Below are 20,321 nucleotides of genomic sequence, written 5' to 3' on the forward strand. Positions count from 1 at the left end.
ATATAAATTGTTTAAAACAAGGAATAACAAGTTACTTTGACTGTTGGGTGCGATCTGGAAGGAAACTGAGTTACTATAATCCCTCTAGAGGGGCTGTGGGACACTACAAGTATTGCTGGCATGGAATTTGAATTGGACTTTTTATCTCCTGGGAAACTGCAGAAATGGAACACTATTTTGTCTACAGAGGTCTCTACACTAAAGGAGACAATAGATTTATCTATTGAAGAATGGAAGGGACTTGACGTAAAGTTTTGTTCCTGAATAACAAAGCCTCTGTAGGGGATTTAGAAGCTTTTGGAATTGGAACATTTTTGCAGGAGAGCAGGAAAAGAAACTAGAGGAAAGTGAGGAGAGAGAATAATAAGAACAACATGAACAACAAGAATTGGACAAAGCTGGAAGTGGGAACATTTGGGACATCCAGATTTGAAAGGTCTAAAGAAACAAAATTGGAGTTTTTACTCTTAAATACAGAGATCTGGATGGGAAAAATGGACCTTTTTGAGATAGAGCTTTTCCAAGATTGGACGCTTGAAACTAAAGATGATCAAAAAGACGGCAAAGACTATTAAAAAGACGGCAAAGTGGACTGGTGAAGGATTTCGGCCTAGATGTGGGATCTCCAGGATGACAACAGGCATTGATGGACATTGGGGAACGCAACCGGGAAAGGGGGGAGGGAAATTTGGAATCCAAAGGGTGTTAAATTATACTTTATTCTTTGTTCTATTTTCTTTTATTTTAATCTGTTCTGCATATTAAAGAGGGGAACTCGTGGAAGGGAGCGGGGTCGATTTTAGGGGATGGAAAAACATTCTTAACATTGGGTTAACTATAATAAGTTTAAAATTTGGGGTAAGAACTTGCTGAATCTATTTGAAGGAATTGGAATACAAGAGGGGGTGGGGTGGGGAAGTCCTGGCAAGATGCTAATGAAAATAAGGTTAAAATGGATGTTTTATTTCTTTTCTTTTTTCTGTTATATTTGAAAATGTTCAATAAATATTATATATATATATATATATGCAGGTTTTGGTGTCCTCGGGTGTCTTCCCGTGTAAAAGTTGGGGTGTCTAGGCGACGTTTCGACGAGGTCTCACTCGTCATCTTCAGGCTGGTGCTTTCGGCTTCTTGTTACTGGAACAGAGCAGGATCTCAGTGTTTGAGTTCCTATAAATACTGTAGAGGGGGTGTGGTGTATAGCCTCCAATGTTCTGGGCAGAGAGGAAGTTCCCAGGCTAGTGTGCCTTTTCTTCTTTTGTTCCTTAATTACTTGAGAGATATCTTGAGTGATTTCTTGAGTGATATCCTGAGTACCACTTAGGTGGGTCATTAGGTGTGGATTAGTTGTTAAAGTCTTTGTGTCTTGACCTCTTGAACTTTGTGAAGAGTTTTCCTGAGAAGATGGCTGTACTGTACTTAGTTGTGCTCTGGCTTGGCTTCGCAGCTCGCCCCTATACACGAAGCCAAGCCAGAGCACAACTAAGTACAGTACAGCCATCTTCTCAGGAAAACTCTTCACAAAGTTCAAGAGGTCAAGACACAAAGACTTTAACAACTAATCCACACCTAATGACCCACCTAAGTGGTACTCAGGATATCACTCAAGAAATCACTCAAGATATCTCTCAAGTAATTAAGGAACAAAAGAAGAAAAGGCACACTAGCCTGGGAACTTCCTCTCTGCCCAGAACATTGGAGGCTATACACCACACCCCCTCTACAGTATTTATAGGAACTCAAACACTGAGATCCTGCTCTGTTCCAGTAACAAGAAGCCGAAAGCACCAGCCTGAAGATGACGAGTGAGACCTCGTCGAAACGTCGCCTAGACACCCCAACTTTTACACGGGAAGACACCCGAGGACACCAAAACCTGCATTCCTGTACCCGTGAAAATCTACGAAAGCAAATATATATATATATATATATATATATATATATATATATATATATATATAGTGTACCCCATCACAAGTTACCTGATCAGGCAAGGTATGACGGAGGCAATGCTAGAGAAATCTTTGCTAGCCCCTTTTAAGCCTTCAGGGGACTCAAGTCCTTTGCTTAGACAACATCTGTTGTAGCTCAGCCAGCAAAATTCACTGGGAGCTGTCCAGAGTGCTGACTTGGCTTGCCAAGCCTTCAGGAGACTGCTAAACAGATCAGCCAGCAGTGTCCTGTTAGAGTTCAGTCCTAAGCAAACTGAGGAGATCAAGGTCCCCCCAGAGGGGGAGAAAGCAGATCTCCAAACTGCCGGTGACCCTGAAGAGCTGTTGGATCTGGGCATCTCTGCTCCAGGGCTGGAGGTCTCTGCGTTGGCCACCTGAGATCCCAGCTGGCTCTCAGACACCCCTTTCCCTACTGAGATCAGAGCTGATGGTGCAACAGGAAAGACCTTCAGGGCCGATGCTGTAGCGTCTGGCTAGCAATGAATGAGGCTACACACAGGAAGCATATTTGACCACATCAGGACAGCCAGGAAAGGGGTAGAGCCTGACATGACTAAAGTCTTTGAGGGTAGAAACTGGAAAGTGCTGGAAGATTCTAGAAGGTTCACTTTGGCTGTAAATATTGTTTTGGCTATCTCAAGGTCACGCTGAAACAGGAGAGAGAAATCCCTGTGCTCAGCAAGCTGCGCTCTCTCTCTCTCTCTCTCTCTCTCTCACTTTTGTTTGTACCTTGTGCGTCTGAAGTTTTTGTAACAAGCCTTTGCTTTTTAGTAAAAAATAATAATATCATTTTGGAACTTCTGACTCTGCATGGTCTTTCTTCGTTTACTGCAAGACGCTGTCCGCCAGAGTCTCCTTCTCCCATACAAGCTCCCTGTCTGAACTGTTTCACTGCTGAAGCAACATCTCCCTTATAACTCCCAGCACTAGGGATATGGAGCTGTCCATGGTCCTGAACTTTCATGCCTTGCTCGGACTGGAAGACGCACTGCTTATTGCTTCCACATCCCCTGTGGGGTCCCAGTGTAGCTTTATTAGACTATACTGATTGGTGGGGTCTGTGTTGCTCCTGAGAGGGAGAAAGGAAGTCAAATGACACTGAGGTTGATTCAGAGAAAGAGTTTATTCTACTCTCCGAATAGCAGAAGGGACTTGCATGATCAGTTCCCAGCAAGTCCAAAGAAATGAGAAATTTCATGCAGTATATATATCCTCCAGGCACCCTCTCCCCCCTTCCCCAGGAATCCAGCCACGTCAGCTTATGCACGTAAGTTGACATCCATGACCATAAACAGATATTCCTGTTCTGGTACTCTTGACCATAACGGGTTGTTCCTGTTCCTATACTCTTATCTTGGGGCAGGAGGTCACCAACTCTAAGAGCACTCCTGGCGCCGTTCCCGGGTCTCTTGTCAGACCTGACAAGGTCTGTGCGTCTTTGTGGTCAGGATGTAAGATAAGACCCAGACGTGCCATCCCTGCTTCACTGGAACAGCCAAGGTCATCCATTGCCGTCACGGACTGATAAAGGAGAGGGCTTTGAGCACTTGTTTATACAGCCGTCTTTCTGTTTATACATTGACTCAAGAGCTCAAGTTAATGCATTTTAGAAATGCTCCCTTGGAGAAGGAAAAATGTGGATTTGGGGTCCCGTTTCAGACTGACTGCACAGAAACCCATTCCTTCACCAGGACAAGTTCTCCTAACACAAAAGAACCACCCAAGAGCATATATGTATATAAAAAAGGAGGAACTGGGACACTTACTAGCTCTTCGTTGTTTAAAGTGCTTGATGCGAGTGCTGATGTGATACCAGCTTTCCTGGACTGGACCAAGGACTGTTGGAAGGAAGCATAAAAGGAGAAGCATGTCAAGAATGCCGTGCGGAAAAACAACAACAGAAGTTAAGGTAGACGGTTTCCTGCATTCAAGGGGTCTTCACCTAGGCATGGGATGGGGGGGGGGGCGATTAGGATGCGTGTGTGGCCCTCCAGCATGGCTGAAACCACATTCCCCACGTGGCCGTGAAATCATGTCTGCTGGCACCAATGTAACAAGCTGGGAAGGAACTATTGGAGTTCCCCCCTGTCTCCAGAAGTGATTCATAAACTCATCAACATCAAAACTATTTATAATCAAGTGGTGCTGGGGAGTTTGGCCATCACTGTTCTTATTTGGGAGACAGATTTGCGAGCCCTGAGCAAGAAAGAGAAATAGATAAGGAGACAAACACTCACCATAGCCTGCAAAGGCGTGTTGGTCAACGGTTGAGCAACAAAGGAAGAAATGAGTTGTTGTTAGGAGGACTCAGACAACCAGGTATATATATATATATTTATACATAAAAGACCAAGCTTGTCCCCGTGACAATTTCATTCTGCATTCATAAGCAGCAGAATTCCCTGTCACCCACTGTGATGGCCTGGGATTCGGACTCATCTTCACACGTACCAGATTTTTCAGGCGATGGTTTGGGGAAACGGGCATGAACCCCAGCCCCTACCCACCTCGATAAACCCCCCTCACAGGTAAGACAGAGGCATCAGCTTTCCCAACTTCAGCAGTCGGGGTTTACACAGGAGGAAAGACACAAAATAAACAGTGGGGAAAGGCAGACAGAGATACGGAGGATAGTCAAAGCTAGACGTTGCGAGAAGGGAGCAAGAAAGCAAAGAGAGGTGAAGGACAGGAGCTGGGCAAGAGAGCACGAAATGTTGGAATTTTTGGCCATGGCAAAGCTGTACCCAACAAGGATTCATTTTGCGATGCCCACCAGGGGGATTGCGCTTTATTTAAAATAAAATGAATGAAGGCACCAAGATATAATAATAATAATTAATAATAATTTATTATTTATACCCCGCCCATCTGGCTGGGCTTCCCCAGCCACTCTGGGCGGCTTCCAAAAAAATATTAAAATACTGCAATGCATCAAACACTAAAAGCTTCCCTAAAGAGGGCTGCCTTCAGATGTCTTCTAAAAGTCTGATAGTTGTTGTTCTCTTTGACATCTGGTGGGAGGGCGTTCCACAGGGCAGGCGCCACCACCGAGAAGGCCCTCTGCCTGGTTCCCTGTAACTTGGCTTCTCGCAATGAGGGAACCGCCAGAAGGCCTTTGGTGCTGGACCTCAGTGTCCGGGTAGAACAATGGGAGTGGAGATGCTCCTTCAGATATACTGGACCGAGGCTGTTTAGGGCTTTAAAGGTCAGCACCAACACACTGAATTGTGCTCGGAAACGTCCTGGGAGCCAATGTAGGTCTTTCAAGACCGGTGTTATGTGGTCTCCACTCCCAGTCCCCAGTCTGGCTGCCGCATTCTGGATTAGTTGCAGTTTCCGGGTCACCTTCAAAGGTAGCCTCACGGAGAGCACATGGCCGTAGTCCAAGCGGGAAATGTTCCTCTTGCCCTCTTATTTGGTCACCTTAAGTCATAGCCAAGTGGCCATGGAAACTGTGGCTCCCTGAAAGGTTGAGTAATCTCTCCAAATTTTGGTACTCACAAAATGCTACAATTCCTCAAGGTTTCTTGGCTAAGCTGAGCATAGCTTCCGATGCAGTAGTCTTGGGAACTGTAGTTCCAGGCCTCTCTAATGCAGAGTTCATATTACTGGGGCAAAACTACAGTTCCTACATTCCCTCGATTCAACACCAATGAAGGAGCGGTGGTCAGGAGATTATAGTTTCCCAGGGTTCCTTGAGCAGTGTTCCCCAACCTTGGGTCTCCAGCTGTTTTTGGACTGCAATTCCCATCATCCCTGACCACTGGTCTTGTTAGCAAGGGATGATGGGAGTTGTGAAGAGAACCTGAGCTTACAGGATTAAACAGCTCAGAGTGTACGCCCTGCCTACTATTTGGGAGGGGGGAGATTTTGCGTCATTTCCAAGAGTCTCCAGCCTTTGTTCTTTTTCTCTACTTTCACATTTGAAGAGAGAGGACGTGTTCTTCACGATGCTGTTCGCTGTGATAGATAATGGATACTCTGCTTTAAATAAAACTGTTTTTAGCTGCTGAGATCCTGAGTGGACTTTGTTTGGGCACACTGAAGAAAGCACTGAAGAAGTTTTTACAGCTTCTCTTGCCGCTGCTGAACTCTGCTGTTGCTCAGAGCCTTTGGAACGTCGCTTTTGAACGTCGCGGCTTGGTAGCTGCACAGCTGAAGTGGGCTGGACACCAAGGCTTATCTGAGCAATAAATTTTCTTCAGAGGAGTTGTAGTCCAAAAACTGCTGGAGACCCAAGGTTGGGGAACACTGCTTGACTGTAGTTTGTTAACGCTGCTCAGAGCTTTCAGTTAAGGAACCGTGGGAACTGCGGTTCATTGGAGGTCTGTTGATCGCTGTCTAACACTGAGAGGTCAACGCAGACACAGTTCCAAAGTTTCCCTGGCTGCAAAGGAGTATAAGAGGTGGGAAAGACCCTTCTACGTTCAGCAACTGTATACAGTGGTACCTTGGTTCTCAAATGCCTTTGGTCCTCAAACAACTTGGAACCCAAACTCTGCAAACCCGGAAGTAAGTGTTCCAGTTTGCGAATTCTTTTCAGAAGCCGAACGCGCTCTGTTTTGAGTGCCACACTTCCGATTTGATTGTTATGCTGAGGTCTGTCTGTTTTTGCTATTTATTTTGCCTTTTCCTTTTTGCCGGTCTTTTTCATTTTCTTGTTGTCACAGTGTAGAACCCAGTTCAGCTACTGACTGATTGATTGTGTGACTGCATCACATTGTTTATCGCTTTTCTTTTATGGATCAGTGGTCTAGTTAGATAGTAAAATTCATGTTAAATTGCTGTTTTAAAGGTAAAGGTAAAGGGACCCCTGACCATTAGGTCCAGTCGTGGTCGACTCTGGGGTTGCGGCGCTCATCTTGCTTTATTTGGCCAGCAGGACTTTGGTCATGTGGCCAGCAGGACTAAGCCGCTTCTGGCGAACCAGAGCAGCACACGGAAACGTCGTTTACCTTCCCGCTGGAGCGGTACCTATTTATCTACTTGCACTTTGACATGCTTTCGAACTGCTAGGTGGGCAGGAGCAGGGACTGAGCAACGGGAGCTCACCCCTTTGTGGGGATTTGAACTGCCGACCTTCTGATCGGCAAGTCCTAGGCTCCGTTGTTTAATCCACAGCGCCACCTGCGTCCCTAAATTGCTGTTTTAGGGGTTGTTTTTAAAAGTCTGGAACGGATTAATCCATTTTGCACTCCTTTCTATGGGAAAGCGCGCCTTGGTTTTGGAACACTTTGGTTTGGGAACGGACTTCCGGAATGGATTAAGTTCGAGAACCAAGGTACCACTGTAGAAGAGTGAACTTTTGCCATGAAAAAATCATGCCTAGCCACACATCTCATAGCTTAACACAGCCCTTCCCAAACTTGTTCCCTCAATATGTTGTTGGGCTACAGCTGGAATTGACGAGAAGCTAATGAAAGGAGGTGGTCTCCTGATGGCTGGAACCCTCTCCACAGCCTTTGGAATGCAGCACAGAGATGTTGTTGGGCTGTCAGCTCCCACCATGGGAGTTGGGAGTCCAGAAACACATGGAGGACATGATTTTGGCCACCTCCGGTCCATGCGGACTGCCGCCAGGTCTTTAACGGAAGAAGCCGGGCATTGAACATGGGACCTTGACATGCAGAAAACCGGTGCTCTGCCCACTGAGCTTTGGCTCCTGGGAGCCCACATGGAGTTGTCAACAAAGGCAAGCATGCACAGGTAAGGTTTGAGGTAGACAATGCCAAGCGCAGCATTGGAAAGGGGGCGCCTTTATTTACACAACGACGGAGGGCTATCCCTCGGGAGGGAGAGATGGGTTGGGTGAGCCAGGGCATGTGTTGGAAGGGAAGAAAAAGGAGGAAATTCAGACGCAGGAAGACAGGCTGATGTTCCTCATTGGACAAGGGTTCCGTGCGGCTTCTGTTAAAGCGACGGCGCCGTATGAAAATACAAGACAACCGATCCCGAAACCTCTTGTAAGCTCACTGTTTCGGCAAGCCTGGCAACTTGGAGGGGAGATCTCCAGAGTCTCTGTTCCCCTGCCCCCAGGCTGTCCGTTAGGTGTGGTCAATGCTGTGTGGGATGTAATCCACTGGGAGCAGTCAACTACAACATTCCTTGTTTTCCTAGAGTGGACATGCAAGGGGATGTTTGGTCCAGCCGGTTGAAACTTCCTGTTCCTCCTGGTTGGAGCATCCTTCCTTTTGCATGTGACAGAAGGTGGGCGTGACCTCACCTGTGCAGGTAACAAAAGGACGGGTCACGCAGCACACCTCTCTCTTTTTTACTTCCTTCTTCATTTGACCAACTTTCAGCTAGGACTGCTCTGCTAGCTCTCAGTTAGCAGAGGCACTGGGACTATTCCCCCATATGGGGTAGACTCCCATGTATATATTTGTAACTAGGTCTGCCTTCGGGAATCCAACTGTGAACTGATGTGAGTAAAGTTCTTCTACTGACCTTGAATAAGATTGTGGTGTCTTTATTCTTTTAAGAGGCATCCAAGGGTACTTGCCAGGAACGTACAATGCAATCCGAGACAGACTGAATTGTATAATAGTGAGAGGCTCACACGAGCCTGCAACCAGCCATCTGCTATGCGTGTAAAAGGGGAATGTAAACTCTGCTAAGTAAAGGAACTTGCTAGCGCAAGTTAGGAAGGATATGAATAAACAATATATCCTCTCCTGCCACCCTGAACATTCCCACAAATGCTTAGTGTTAATGTTTAGACTTAGTACAAGTTATTTTAAGTTAAAGTCTGCTGCAACTGGATTTCTTATGGACAGCACCAACCCTGAAATTATTGGATTTGTGACCATTATGCTCATTTGCTTTCAGTAGCGGTAAAGCACTGCTGGATGAAATACAATTGCACATGGTCTACTCTGGAAGAAATCCTGCAATGTGTTTAAGTTTTTACTCTGCTTAATGATACAGTGGAACCTTGATTCTCAAACGGCTTAGTTGTTGAACAAATCGGCTCCCGAACGCTGCAAACCCGGAAGTGTGTGTTCCGGTTTGTGAACGTTTTTTCGGAAGCCAAACGTCGGCTTCCGAATGAGCGCAGGAAGCTCCCACAGCCAATCGGAAGCCGCGCTTCGTTTTCGAACGGTTTCGGGAGCCGAACGGACTTAAGTTCGAGAACCAAGGCACATTACTCTGGATCAATACTGAGTAGGATTCCATGACCAAATTTGCCAACGTATACGCATTTTGCAAGCAATCTCCCCTACGTAACACTTCTCTTTATGCTTCTCTCGGTGTGCACATGTGTGTACACACATGCACAAACAGGCATGTGTGTCCCCAGCCAACACGGGAACCCCAAATCTCCCCAGACCAGGCTTGCGCCAAATTGGTGGCGCTTCCAAGTGAGCTTGCCAGATGCGGGTGATGGGGGACCCATACGATGCTCTCGCTTTAACCACCTCGTTCCTCACCAGGTCGCTGATGACTAGTGGGAGTGATTTGCATCCAGGCCTAATGTCAGGCATGCTGTCTATGCAGCGCAGAAACTTGACCGCCGCTCCCCTGGGGGACGGAAGCAGCCCAAAAAAGGTCCCAGAGAAGAAAGGGGGGAGAGAGGGGGTGGAAACAGAAACAAGAATGAGCTGTATTAGCGAAGCGAAGCGAAGGCGAACTCAGCAAGGTGTGTGCCGCAGAAGAGTCGAGATAATGGAGGGCAAGGCCTTCAACCCTGTCAGACAGTTCCATTTTCTTCTTCTTGTTGTTGTTTTTATTAAAGATTTTGTTGATTTACAAAAGTGTGCAATGTCTCTCTCTTGTGTGTGTCCCCCCCCCATGTAACCTTTTTACAAATCATTTTCATTTGTTGAGGCATTAGGAAGAAAAGGGGGAAAGAGGTTTAGGGGGGGAGACGGGGGAGAGTGGGGTCGGGTGGTGATGTTTCTATTTCACTTATTACAGTGGTGCCCCGCAAGACGAACGCCTCGCAAGACGGAAAACTCGCTAGACGAAAGGGTTTTCCGTTTTGGAGGTGCTTCGCAAAACAAATTTCCTATGGGCTTGCTTCGCAAGACGAAAATGTCTTGTGAGTTCCTGCAGGTTTTTTTCCCTCCCCCCCTTTTTCTAAGCCGCTAAGCCGCTTAGCCGATAAGCCGCTAAAAGCCGCTAAACCGCTAATAGCGCTAAGCCGTCAATGGGCATGCTTCGCAAGACGAAAAAACTGCTAGACGAAGAGACTCGCGGAACGGATTCTTTTCGTCTTGCGAGGCACCACTGTATATGTAGGGTTTGGTGTCAGCGTTGCTTGTGCAGGTTCTTTGCTGTTCACTTGTGTTCCCTTTGGTGATAAGAGGGGTTGGGGTTGGCCTAGGGTGCGGTCATTCATTTGTGGTTGGCTGTGGTGCTCTTTGTTTTCATGTGTGAGTGGGGTAGGTGGGTGTTTCGGATCAGGTTAGCCAGATTGATTCGTATGCTGTTGTTGGATTTTTGTCGTTGTCTTGTTGGGCTGTGTATGTGATAAAGGGGAGCCATACCGGGGTGAAGGCGTCATCTTCTATTTGTCCCTGTGTCAGTTTCAGTTTACAGTGGTGCCCCGCAAGACGAACGCCTCGCAAGACGGAAAACCCGCTAGACGAAAGGGTTTTCCGTTTTGGAGGTGCTTCGCAAGATGAATTTCCCTATGGGCTTGCTTCGCAAGACGAAAATGTCTCGCGAGTTTTTCCGACTTCCCCCCCTTCCCCCCCTTTTTCTAAGCCGCTAAGCCGCTAAAAGCCACTAAGCCGCTAATGGCCGTGCTTTGCAAGACGAAAAAACCGCTAGACGAAGAGACTCGCGGAACGGATTCTTTTTGTCTTGCGTGGCACCACTGTATTGGTTAATTTTTCTAGTAGGGCTGTTTCCCATACTATTTGGTACCATTGGTCCATGCTTACTCCTGACAGGTCTCTCCAGTGTCTGGTTATGGTGTTTCTGGCTGCTGAAAGTAGGTGGGTTATGAGTTCTTTGTGGTGTAAGTGGGCATTATTGTCTTGGAAGATGTTTAGTAAGGCCAATTCTGGGGTGATTTCTAATACTTGCTTGGTTATTTTACTTATTTCTCGTACGGTTGTTGTCCAGAATGGTTGGATTTTGGGGCACTCCCACCACATGTGGAGGTATATGCCTTCTTCTTCTTTTTGTTGTGGTGAGGGGGTAGTTTAGCAGCGGCGGAGGGGCAAGGAAACCCTGCAAATCGTTTGCCTGTGGAAGTTACTATATTTGCAATCAGCCACCGCCGTAGACCTTGCATTACATAACAGCTATTATTGGGGGAATAATAATAATACTAATGATTCTCCAACATCAACTTCATTGGACTGGTCATGTTGTGCGGGTGCCTGATTATCGCCTTCCAAAACAACTGCTCTATTTGGAACTTAAAAATGGAAAGCGTAATGCTGGTGGTCAACAAAAGAGGTTCAAAGACTCTCACAAGGCAAATCTAAAAAAATGTACTATAAACACTGACAACTGGGAAACACTGGCCTGTGAGTGCTCCAGTTGGAGAACAGCCTTGACCAAAGGTGTCGTGGGCTTTGAAGACACTCAAACTCAGGACGCAAGGGAGAAACGTGCTAAGAGGGAGGCACGCTTGGCAAACCCTCACCGGGATCTACTCCCGCCTGGAAACCAATGTCCCCACTGTGGAAGGACGTGGGGATCCAGAATTGGCCTCCACAGTCACTTACGGACTCACTGTGAAAACCGTGTTTATGGAAGACAATTTTACTCAGCTACAAGGGATCACAGAAGAAGAAAAAGAAGAAGGAGGAGGAGGAAGAAAAGGAAGAAGAAGAGGAAGAAAAAGAAGAGGAAGAAGAGGAGGAGGAGGAGGAAGAAGTAGTAGAGGAAGAAAGGGAAGAAGGGGAAGAAGAGGAAGAGGAAGAAGAAGAAGAGGAGGAGGAGGAGGAGGAGGAGGAGGAGGAAGAAGAAGAAGCGGAAGAAGAGGAGGAGGAGGAGGAGGAGGAAGAAGAAGTAGTAGAGGAAGAAAGGGAAGAAGGGGAAGAGGAGGAAGAGGAAGAAGAAGAAGAAGAGGAAGAAGAAGAAGAAGAAGAGGAAGAAGGGAAATGAATAAACACTTATCTGTGAGGGGATCTATTTTGGATTTAATCAGAAAATTAGTGATTTACTGCTGAGACTTTCTTAGTATGCTGCTAGATACAACTGAAGGGCAGATCAACTCCTAATCTGATAACTTGATGTTAATATAATGGTGGAGATGGCTTTTGTTTTGAGGGGGGGACGACACAATCGTTTCTGGACTTCTCCAAACCTCCTGAGTTGGAGCCTCTTGGTCAACTGTTTGCCAAGTCTGTGGTTGAGAGAAGATTTGAACCCAGGCGTTTCCTGGCCACTAGGTTAGTCCAGGTCTCGGGCTACAGAAAGGCCAGCACACTCCCAGTGTTAACCCTGGTTCAGAAGAGAGTTGTTGATTCTGGCCTGGAATGCGGCTCAGTTAAAAGAACTGTCTGCAAGGTATAGCTTTGCCACTCCTTTATCCCGGCTCCAGAGGGGGACACGGCAGAACTCCAGCGGCATTTCCAGAGAAGGTGAAGCTAGCAGCTGCCAGAGAGAGAGAGAAAGAGAGAGAGAAATGGAAATGGGAGGGAAAAAGTTAAGAGAAACCTCACCAAATCGCTAACTAGGGGGATGGGTTTCCTTTTGCGAATATCAGGCATGCTATCAATTATGATGAGCCCGCCGCCCGGTCTGGAAAAAAGACAGAAACAGTCAGCACAGGGCGAGAGGAGAAAGGGACTATTGGGATGGGGAGAGAGAGGAAGAGAGGATAGTGAGGAAAGGAGAGAGAAGTGGGGAGAGGAGAGGAAAGGGGAGGGGAGGGGAGAGGAGGAGAAGAGGAGAAGAGGAGAGGGGAGAGGAGAGGGGAGAGGAGAGAAGGGGGAGGGGGAGGGGAGAGGAGGAAGGGGGAGGAGAAGAGAAGAGAGGGGAGGGGAGAGGAGAGGGGAAGGGGAGAGCGGAGGGGAGGAGGAAAGGGGAGGAGAGGAGGGGAGGGGAGAGGGGGAGGGAGGGGGGAGAGGGGGAGGGAGGGAAGGAAGGGGGAGGAGAGGAGGGGAGGGGAGAGGAGAGGAGAGGGGGAGGGAGGGAGGGGGAGGAGAAGAGAGGGGAGAGGAGAGGAGAGGGGGAGGGAGGGAGGGGAGGAAGGGAGAGGAGGGGAGGGGAGAGGAGAGGAGAGGGGGAGGGAGGGGAGGAAGGGGGAGGAGAAGAGAGGGGAGGGGAGAGGGGGAGGAAGGGGAGGAAGGGGGAGGGGAAGGGGAGGGGAGAGGGGGAGAGGGGAGGGGGGGAAGGGGAGAGGAGAGGAGAGGAGAGGGGAAGGGGAAAGGGGAGAGGAGGGGAGGAAAGGGGAGGGGAAGAGTGGAGGAGGAAAGGGGAGGGGAGGAGGAGGGGAGGGGAGGGGAGGGGAGGGGAAGGGGAGAATTGCTGCGTGCTTAACGGACTCAGAACACCAATTCACATCAAATGTCCATATACTAACTTTGCTCATTAACAAATATCAAGAGTTATCAGCATTGATCATGATTAAGCATCTTAATTATATATCAAACCATTAACAATTATTACCTTTATTTGTTATAACCATCCATTGCAACCATCATTCATCGTTTTTCTCTTGCCTGCCCTTTTCCGGGAAGGGCAGATTCCAAAAGCATTAAAATGCAATATTAAAATCAGATTTTTAAACAACAGCAGCAACAACAAACAGATTTGCAAATCTTTACATGCATTTGGAGGTGGTTATGGGAAATTAAGGTAGCGGACACCAGCCACCCAATTAAGAAGGTGGGCCAATTTAAGGGTTAAGAAAGGAAGGGAATATGGGGTCAGAGATGGAGATAAGAGAATTCGGGATCAATCAATCAATCAATCAATCAATCAATCAATCAATCAATCACAGCCACCTGAGACCCATAGAAAGGCATTTTGAATTTGGGCATTCAGAGACAGCAACTCACCCGCCTTTAAACCACAGGGATTTCGATTCTCCGGATCCTTCGCCCCGAGCCTGTGAAATAGAAAGGATCAGTTATTCTCTCTGGTAGGGTCTTGATCCTAGGAGACATTTCTCCACGCACGCTCCCCCCACCAGAGTTCATTCCTAAACAGGGCTGCCTTCAGATGTCTTCTAAAAGTTAGATAGTTGTTTATTTCCTTGACATCTGAAGGGAGGGTGTTCCACAGGGCGGGCGCCACCACCGAAAGACCCTCTGCCTGGTTCCCTGTAACCTCGCTTCTCACAGGGAGGGAACCGCCAGAAGACCCTCGGAGCTGGACCTCAGTGTCCAGGCTGAACGATGGGGGTGGAGATGCTCCTTCAGGTCTACTGGGCCATTTAGGGCTTTCAAGGTCAGCACCAACACTCTGAATTGTGTTTGGAAGAGTCCTGGGAGCCAATGTAGGTCTTTCAGGACTATATGGTCTCAGCGGCTGCTCCCAGCCACCAGTCTGGCTGCCGCATTCTGGATTAGTTGCAGTTTCTGGGTCTCCTTCAAAGGTAGCCCCACGTAGAGTGCATGGCCATAGTCCAAGCGGGAGATAACCAGAGCATGCACCCCTCTGGTCAAATAAGTTTGGGAACCTCCGATCTAGAGGGTCGCTACTTCCCCACCCCTGGCTTACAACACTGGCTCCATTCATGAAGAACATCTAGCTTGGTTTTGTCCACACAGATGGGCAGAAGTTCTCAAGGGCTTGATTCTGGAGCATTTCAAAGGTGTCAGAGGCCGAACATGGGACTTGGCACACTGGGAAAAGATGCTCTAACAAGGAGTGATGGCCTCTACCCTACACGCTATGATAGGAACTTTGAGGTCTTAGATATATGGTAATATTCCTAACCGCACGTACATAGATCAGCACAGGAAGACCATTTTGATTCCTAAACTGACCAAATCTTTTCTCTGCAAGGTCAAAGTGGAAAAGCCTCCCCATTGTCTTTTCCTTCACAAATCCTGTCTTAAGGGTATGTCTGTGTTTGAATAGGGTGAGCCTGTGACCTGGCCCAGGAACTAAGTATTTATCACTACAAAAGACTGGCCAGGCTACCCAGGAAATCCAATCAAGTAACCAGCCAGACAGGAGATAAACAATGACAGGAGAAAAACAACATTCAATTTTTCTGTCTTAGACTGCCTTTTCTGTGATGTAGGTGTGATGTATCTGAGGGGTGGTCTTAGGTTACACCCCTTCTGTGATGTATGTATGATGTTTCTGGGGGTGGTCTTGATCTACAGGGTGGCAATTTCAAAAGTCTTTATAAGGCCTTGCACACCATTTTTCTGGGTCCCTCCTCCTTTCCTGCGTGTGAGGGGAGCACCCTGTTGCAACAGATCAATAAAGATCAAGCTTACTAGCTGCTTTGCTTCTCAATATTCTCTGGTTGGCCTCTGTTATCTTCTCCTACCAATAGGGAACCTATGTAAGGACTCTATATGGGCTCTTGGATATCCCATAAGCGAAAAGGGCAGTTTTTTTATTTACAACAACGCAACCTAGGTTTCTAGTCCTCATGGCGCTGGATACATGTAGGAAGCTGTTTTGGGGAGATATTCAGAGGACCTCTGGCGGCGCTTGAGGAAACACTTACCTGCAATCCCAGAGGGAGACAGAGAGCGACGGAGACACAAAGATGGCGGTGGCTCTGAGCAAACTGAAAAGTGAGGGTGCCCCCAAGTGGGGGCAGCTTTGGGGCCAAAAGAAAATGAAGAAGAAAAAGATGGCGGGTGGAGTCTACAAGCAAAACAAAACAAAACAAAAATTATAGGTACGGTCAAAACTCAACAAATGGGGAAGAGGACCAAAGAGGGATGGGAGGAAGGTACAAACTTAAATATGGACACTCTGGTGAGACATGGAATGGAGATGTGAGTGCAGCGCAGGGTGGTCCATTAGGATAAATTGGGGGCACACACCCCCAACCTCGCCAGGGACGTGGGTGGCACTGTGGGTTATACCACAGAGCCTAGGGCTTGCCGATCAGAAGGTCGGTGGTTCGAATCTCTGCTACAGGGTGAGCTCCCGTTGCTCGGTCCCTGCTCCTGCCAACCTAGCAGTTTGAAAGCACGTCAAAGTGCAAGTAGATAAATAGGTACCACTCCGGCGGGAAGGCAAACGGCGTTTCCGTGCGTTGCTTTGGTTTTCCAGAAGTGGCTTAGAATGCTGGCCACATGAGCTGTACGCCAGCTTCCTCGGCCAGTAAAGTGAGAAGAGCACCTCAACCCCAGAGTCGGCCACGACTGGACCTAACTGTCAGGGGTACCTTTACCTTTAACTGCCCAACCTCAGTCTGCCCTCCGCCAGCCCCCACCTGTGTGGGATGTAATCCACTGGGAGCAGTCGAGTACAACATTCCTTGTAATGCTAGAGAAGACATGCGAGGGAATGTCTGGTCCAGCCAGTCGAAACTTCCTGTTCCTCCTGGTTGGAGCATCCTTCCTTTTGCATGTGACAGAAGGTGGGCGTGGCCTCACCTGTCCAGGTAACAAAAGGACGAGTCACGCAGCACACCTCTCTCTTTTTGACTTCCTTCTTCGTTTGACCAGCTTTCAGCTAGGACTGCTCTGCTAGCTCTCAGTTAGCAGAAGCACTGGGATTATTCCCCCATATGGAGTAGATCCACATGTAAATATTTGTAACTAGGTCTGCCTTCGGGAATCCAACTGTGAACTGATGTGAGTAAAGTTCTTCTATTGACTTTGAAGATTGTGGCGTCTTTATACTTTTAAGAGAGATTCAAGGGAACTTACTAGGAACGTACAATTCAATCTGAGACAGACTGAATTGTACAATAGTGAGAGGCTCACACGAGCTTGCGACCAGCCATCTGCTGTGCATGTAAAAGGGGAATGTATCCCCCCATATGGGGTAGATCCACATGTAAATACTTTGTAACTAAGTCTGCCTTCAGGGATCCATCTATGAACTGAACGTGTGAGTAAACTTCTGACTGAATTGTATAATAGTGAGAGGCTCACACGAGCCTGCGACCAGCTCTCTGTAACTCTGCTAAGTAAAGGAACTTGATAGCGCAAGTTAGAAAGGATATGAATAAACAATATATCCTCTCCTGCCACCCTGAACGTTCCCACTGTGGTGATCAGGTGGGATTGCTATGAGGAATCATGTCAGATGGGTCAAGCCCAGTCAACGCAATGCTTTCGTTGCGGACAAAATGGTTTGCTCCACAACCTGCTTGCCTCCTTACTTACGGGCAAGCACAGAGGGCGAGCCTGGCTCTAGGAGTTTCCTTCTCTTCCTTAGTCTCATCGTTGCCTTTCCAGAACCCAACAGGGAGGAAGGTGAGGGTGGGTGGTTGGCTGTTGGCTATGGCACCCGCTACTGTTGACCTCCCTGCCTCGGAAGGTCACCCAGAAGGCAACCTCAGGGTGAATGAAAGGAATCTAAAGCTGTCCCGGACTGCGCCGCACGCATGACTAAGAACATCGTAAGAGCCTGCCGGATGAGACCAATGGCCAGTATCCTGTTCTCAGGATTTAATTTATTTAATTCAGAAAATTAAGCAGGCGTATGCAAATTTGCAGAATATCACAAAATTAAATTCCCAATGCACCACGCCTCCCATTTCTGTAAGCGAAAACAGCTCAAGTAGGAACTCTCAAATCTGGAGGTGTAAAAGATTTGGATCGTCAGGAGGAAATGGTGAATAATAGGAGGAAGAAGAAAGAAATAGGAGGAATAATAGGAATAATAATAATATTATTAATTATTATTATAGGAATAATAATAATTATAATAATAAATAATAAATAATTATAAATAATAATATTCCTATAATAATATAGGAGGAAGAAAGCCAAAGGGATTCCTTGGATTCGCGTTTTTATGTCCCACGTTCGATATACGACTGTAAAATTGCAATCCGAAGAAAACAAACGAATAACTCTTTTTTAAAAATGAACTCTCAGATCTGCAGAGAATTTCGGAAGCGCCTGTGGTGGGAGGGAGTTCGGTGCAGCTGAGAAAGGAGGCGGGGCTTTGCGGCCAGGGGGAGGAGCCTAAATCGACTGCATTTGAATACGGGAGACGAGGGAAAGTGACCGGACGACCTTACCTCTTGAAGCTGCATGCATACTTTGTTGAAGGCCCTCAGCCAATTCGCCTTCGCTCGGGCTTTCGGGTCCACTGGTTCTGCCTCGACCTTCTCCCTGCATCCAAAACGAACAGAGGCAACTCGCTGAATGATATATAACCGTGTCGAAACCAAGCCCCACCCACTTTTGCTTCTGGCCCCGCCCACCACTCGCATGTGGGGGCCCCCCCTGAAAGTTCCCCAGAAGTTAATGTGGCCCCTGATCTCCTTTCCCCTAATGTGCAGTTTATGAGTTCCACGCATTTGATTTTATTTGCAGGTATCGGTATTAACCAGTAGGGATAAGGTTGCCATATTTCAAAAAGTAAAAACCAGGACACCCTGAAAGTTGTCGGGCTTTCTTACGGCAAACCCCAAAGTTGTTGAGCAGCAAAATACCCCAAGATTTTTCCACTGACTTGTCTAAGATCCAGGACAAAGTGGAAATTCTCCGCCGGACATCAATTCCAGCTATTAAATCCCAGTACAGTGGTGCCTCGCAAGACGAAATTAATTCGTTCTGCGAGTTTTTTCGTCTTGCGAATTTTTCGTCTTGCGAAGCACGGATTCCCTGGGTATTAACGGCTTTAAGAAAAAGGAAACAAACTTGCAAGACGTTTTCGTCTTGCGAAGCAAGCCCATAGGGAAATCCGTCTTGCGAAGCAACTCAAAAGACAAAAAACTCTTTCGTCTTGCGAGTTTTTTGTCTTACGAGGCATTCATCTTGCGAGGTACCACTGTAATGTCCGTGTTATAAGAATTCTAAGGTCTCAAATATAAATTTTGATGTTCCTAAATGTACGAGGCAAACACATATGTAACTATATAAACCACGTGTCTGAAATAGTACAGGGGAGCAATCCGGTAGCCATTTGGACTCTCCCAGGTAAAAGGTAAAGGGACCCCTTCCCTATTTATCTACTTGCACTTTGACGTGCTTTCGAACTGCTAGGTTGGCAGGAGCTAGGACTAAAGAACAGGAGCTCACCCTGTCGTGGGGATTTGAACCTCCGACCTTCTGATCCGGACCCCAGATTGGGCCGTATCTGGCCCCCGGGCCTCAGTTTGCCTACCCATGCTCTAGCGAGCCATTTCCGCAAACCTCCCCGCCCTTTTCCACCCGCGTCTCTTACCTCTCCTCTTCCTTGGGGGGTTCTTCCTCCTGGGGGGCTTCCTCCGGGGCGGGGGCCTCTTCCGCCGGCGCCTCCTTCTGCTGGCCTGCCAGAAGCTCTTCCGCCATCTCTTCCGGCGCCTTCCGCTGCTGTGGCGGCGGCTGTGGCGGCTGCACCGATTGCGCCAACAGCTGCTGCTCTGTTTTTTGCTGCTGCTGTGCTTGTTGTGGCTTCTGCTGCTGTTGCTGCTGCTGTGCCTGTAGTGGCTTCTGCTGCTGTTGCTGCTGCTGTGCCTGTAGTGGCTTCTGCTGCTGTTGCTGCTGCTGTGCCTGTAGTGGCTTCTGCTGTTGCTGCTGCTGTGCCTGTAGTGGCTTCTGCTGTTGCTGCTGCTGCGCCTGTAGTGGCTTCTGCTGTTGCTGCTGCGCCTGTAGTGGCTTCTGTTGCTGTTGCTGTTGCTGCACCTGTAGTGGCTTCTGCTGTTGCTGCTGCGCCTGTAGTGGCTTCTGTTGTTGTTGCTGCTGCTGCGCCTGTAGTGGCTTCTGTTGCTGCTGCTGCTGTGCTTGTAGTGGCTGTTGCTGCTGCTGTTGTGCCTGTAGTGGCTTCTGCTGGGATGGCACGCCTTGCGACGGCTGCTGCAGCGGTGGCTGGCCCTTCTGCTGCTGCTGCTCTTGCTGCGGGTAGGCCTCCCCGGGGTAGGTCTCGGGTTCAAGTTCCCCCACCTTGTCCTCAGGGTAGTACTCCTCATTGTCGCTGTATTCCTCGTTGAACTCGTCCTCGTCTAAGTAGAGGTCGTCTTCGTCCTCGTCCCAGCGTGGCGAGTCCTTGTGGTAGCTGACCGAGCTGTGGCAGGAGTGGTACGAGTCCCCGTCCCGCTCGTCCAGGCTGATGTCGTCGGGGTCGAAGTCGTCGCTCAGCTGAGAACTGCCCTGGCTCAGCTCCGCCGATGAGGCGTAGCGACTGCTCCCCGTGGGGCTGCAATGGTGCGTCGGGGTTAGAGAAAGCAAGCGGGGATAGACAGACAGAGAGGCTTAGCAAGGGAACGACCTCGCAAGCAGAAAACCCCACATTCAGACCCCTTCCCTCCCCGGATAGCATTGGGAGAGAGAGAGATGCTGCCAATCAGTGCAGGCAGCATTAGCTAGACGGACCCAGCTG

The 20,321-nt window shown here is 48.2% G+C and overlaps 1 protein-coding gene and 1 long non-coding RNA gene across 3 annotated transcripts in view; one reads left to right on the plus strand and one right to left on the minus strand.

The window, feature by feature from the left end:
* The window catches only part of LOC309333096, a 65,395-nt gene extending 50,060 nt beyond the window's left edge, over positions 1-15,335 (plus strand). The window contains exon 2 of the long non-coding RNA XR_014152376.1: positions 15,115-15,335. This is a non-coding gene — a long non-coding RNA (uncharacterized lncRNA). The remainder of the gene's footprint in view (positions 1-15,114) is intronic.
* LOC309332829 (protein unc-13 homolog A) overlaps positions 1-20,321 on the minus strand; it is a 121,362-nt gene that overhangs the window by 64,901 nt on the left and 36,140 nt on the right. Inside the window, exons 11-15 of one of the 2 annotated variants that reach the window (XM_081846047.1) lie at positions 19,188-20,138; positions 18,037-18,130; positions 13,922-13,971; positions 12,581-12,659; positions 3,722-3,793 (exon numbers count right to left, since the gene is read on the minus strand). In XM_081846047.1, coding sequence (XP_081702173.1) covers positions 3,722-3,793; positions 12,581-12,659; positions 13,922-13,971; positions 18,037-18,130; positions 19,188-20,138 — 1,246 coding nt within the window. Of the gene's footprint in view, positions 1-3,721; positions 3,794-4,192; positions 4,213-12,580; positions 12,660-13,921; positions 13,972-18,036; positions 18,131-19,187; positions 20,139-20,321 lie in introns of those variants that run through there. The other variant, XM_081846046.1, reaches the window with a different exon arrangement.

The sequence above is a fragment of the Podarcis erhardii genome (genome assembly GCF_964252035.2).
Source record: "Podarcis erhardii genome assembly, chromosome: 18".
NCBI classification, from domain to species: Eukaryota; Metazoa; Chordata; class Lepidosauria; order Squamata; family Lacertidae; genus Podarcis; species Podarcis erhardii.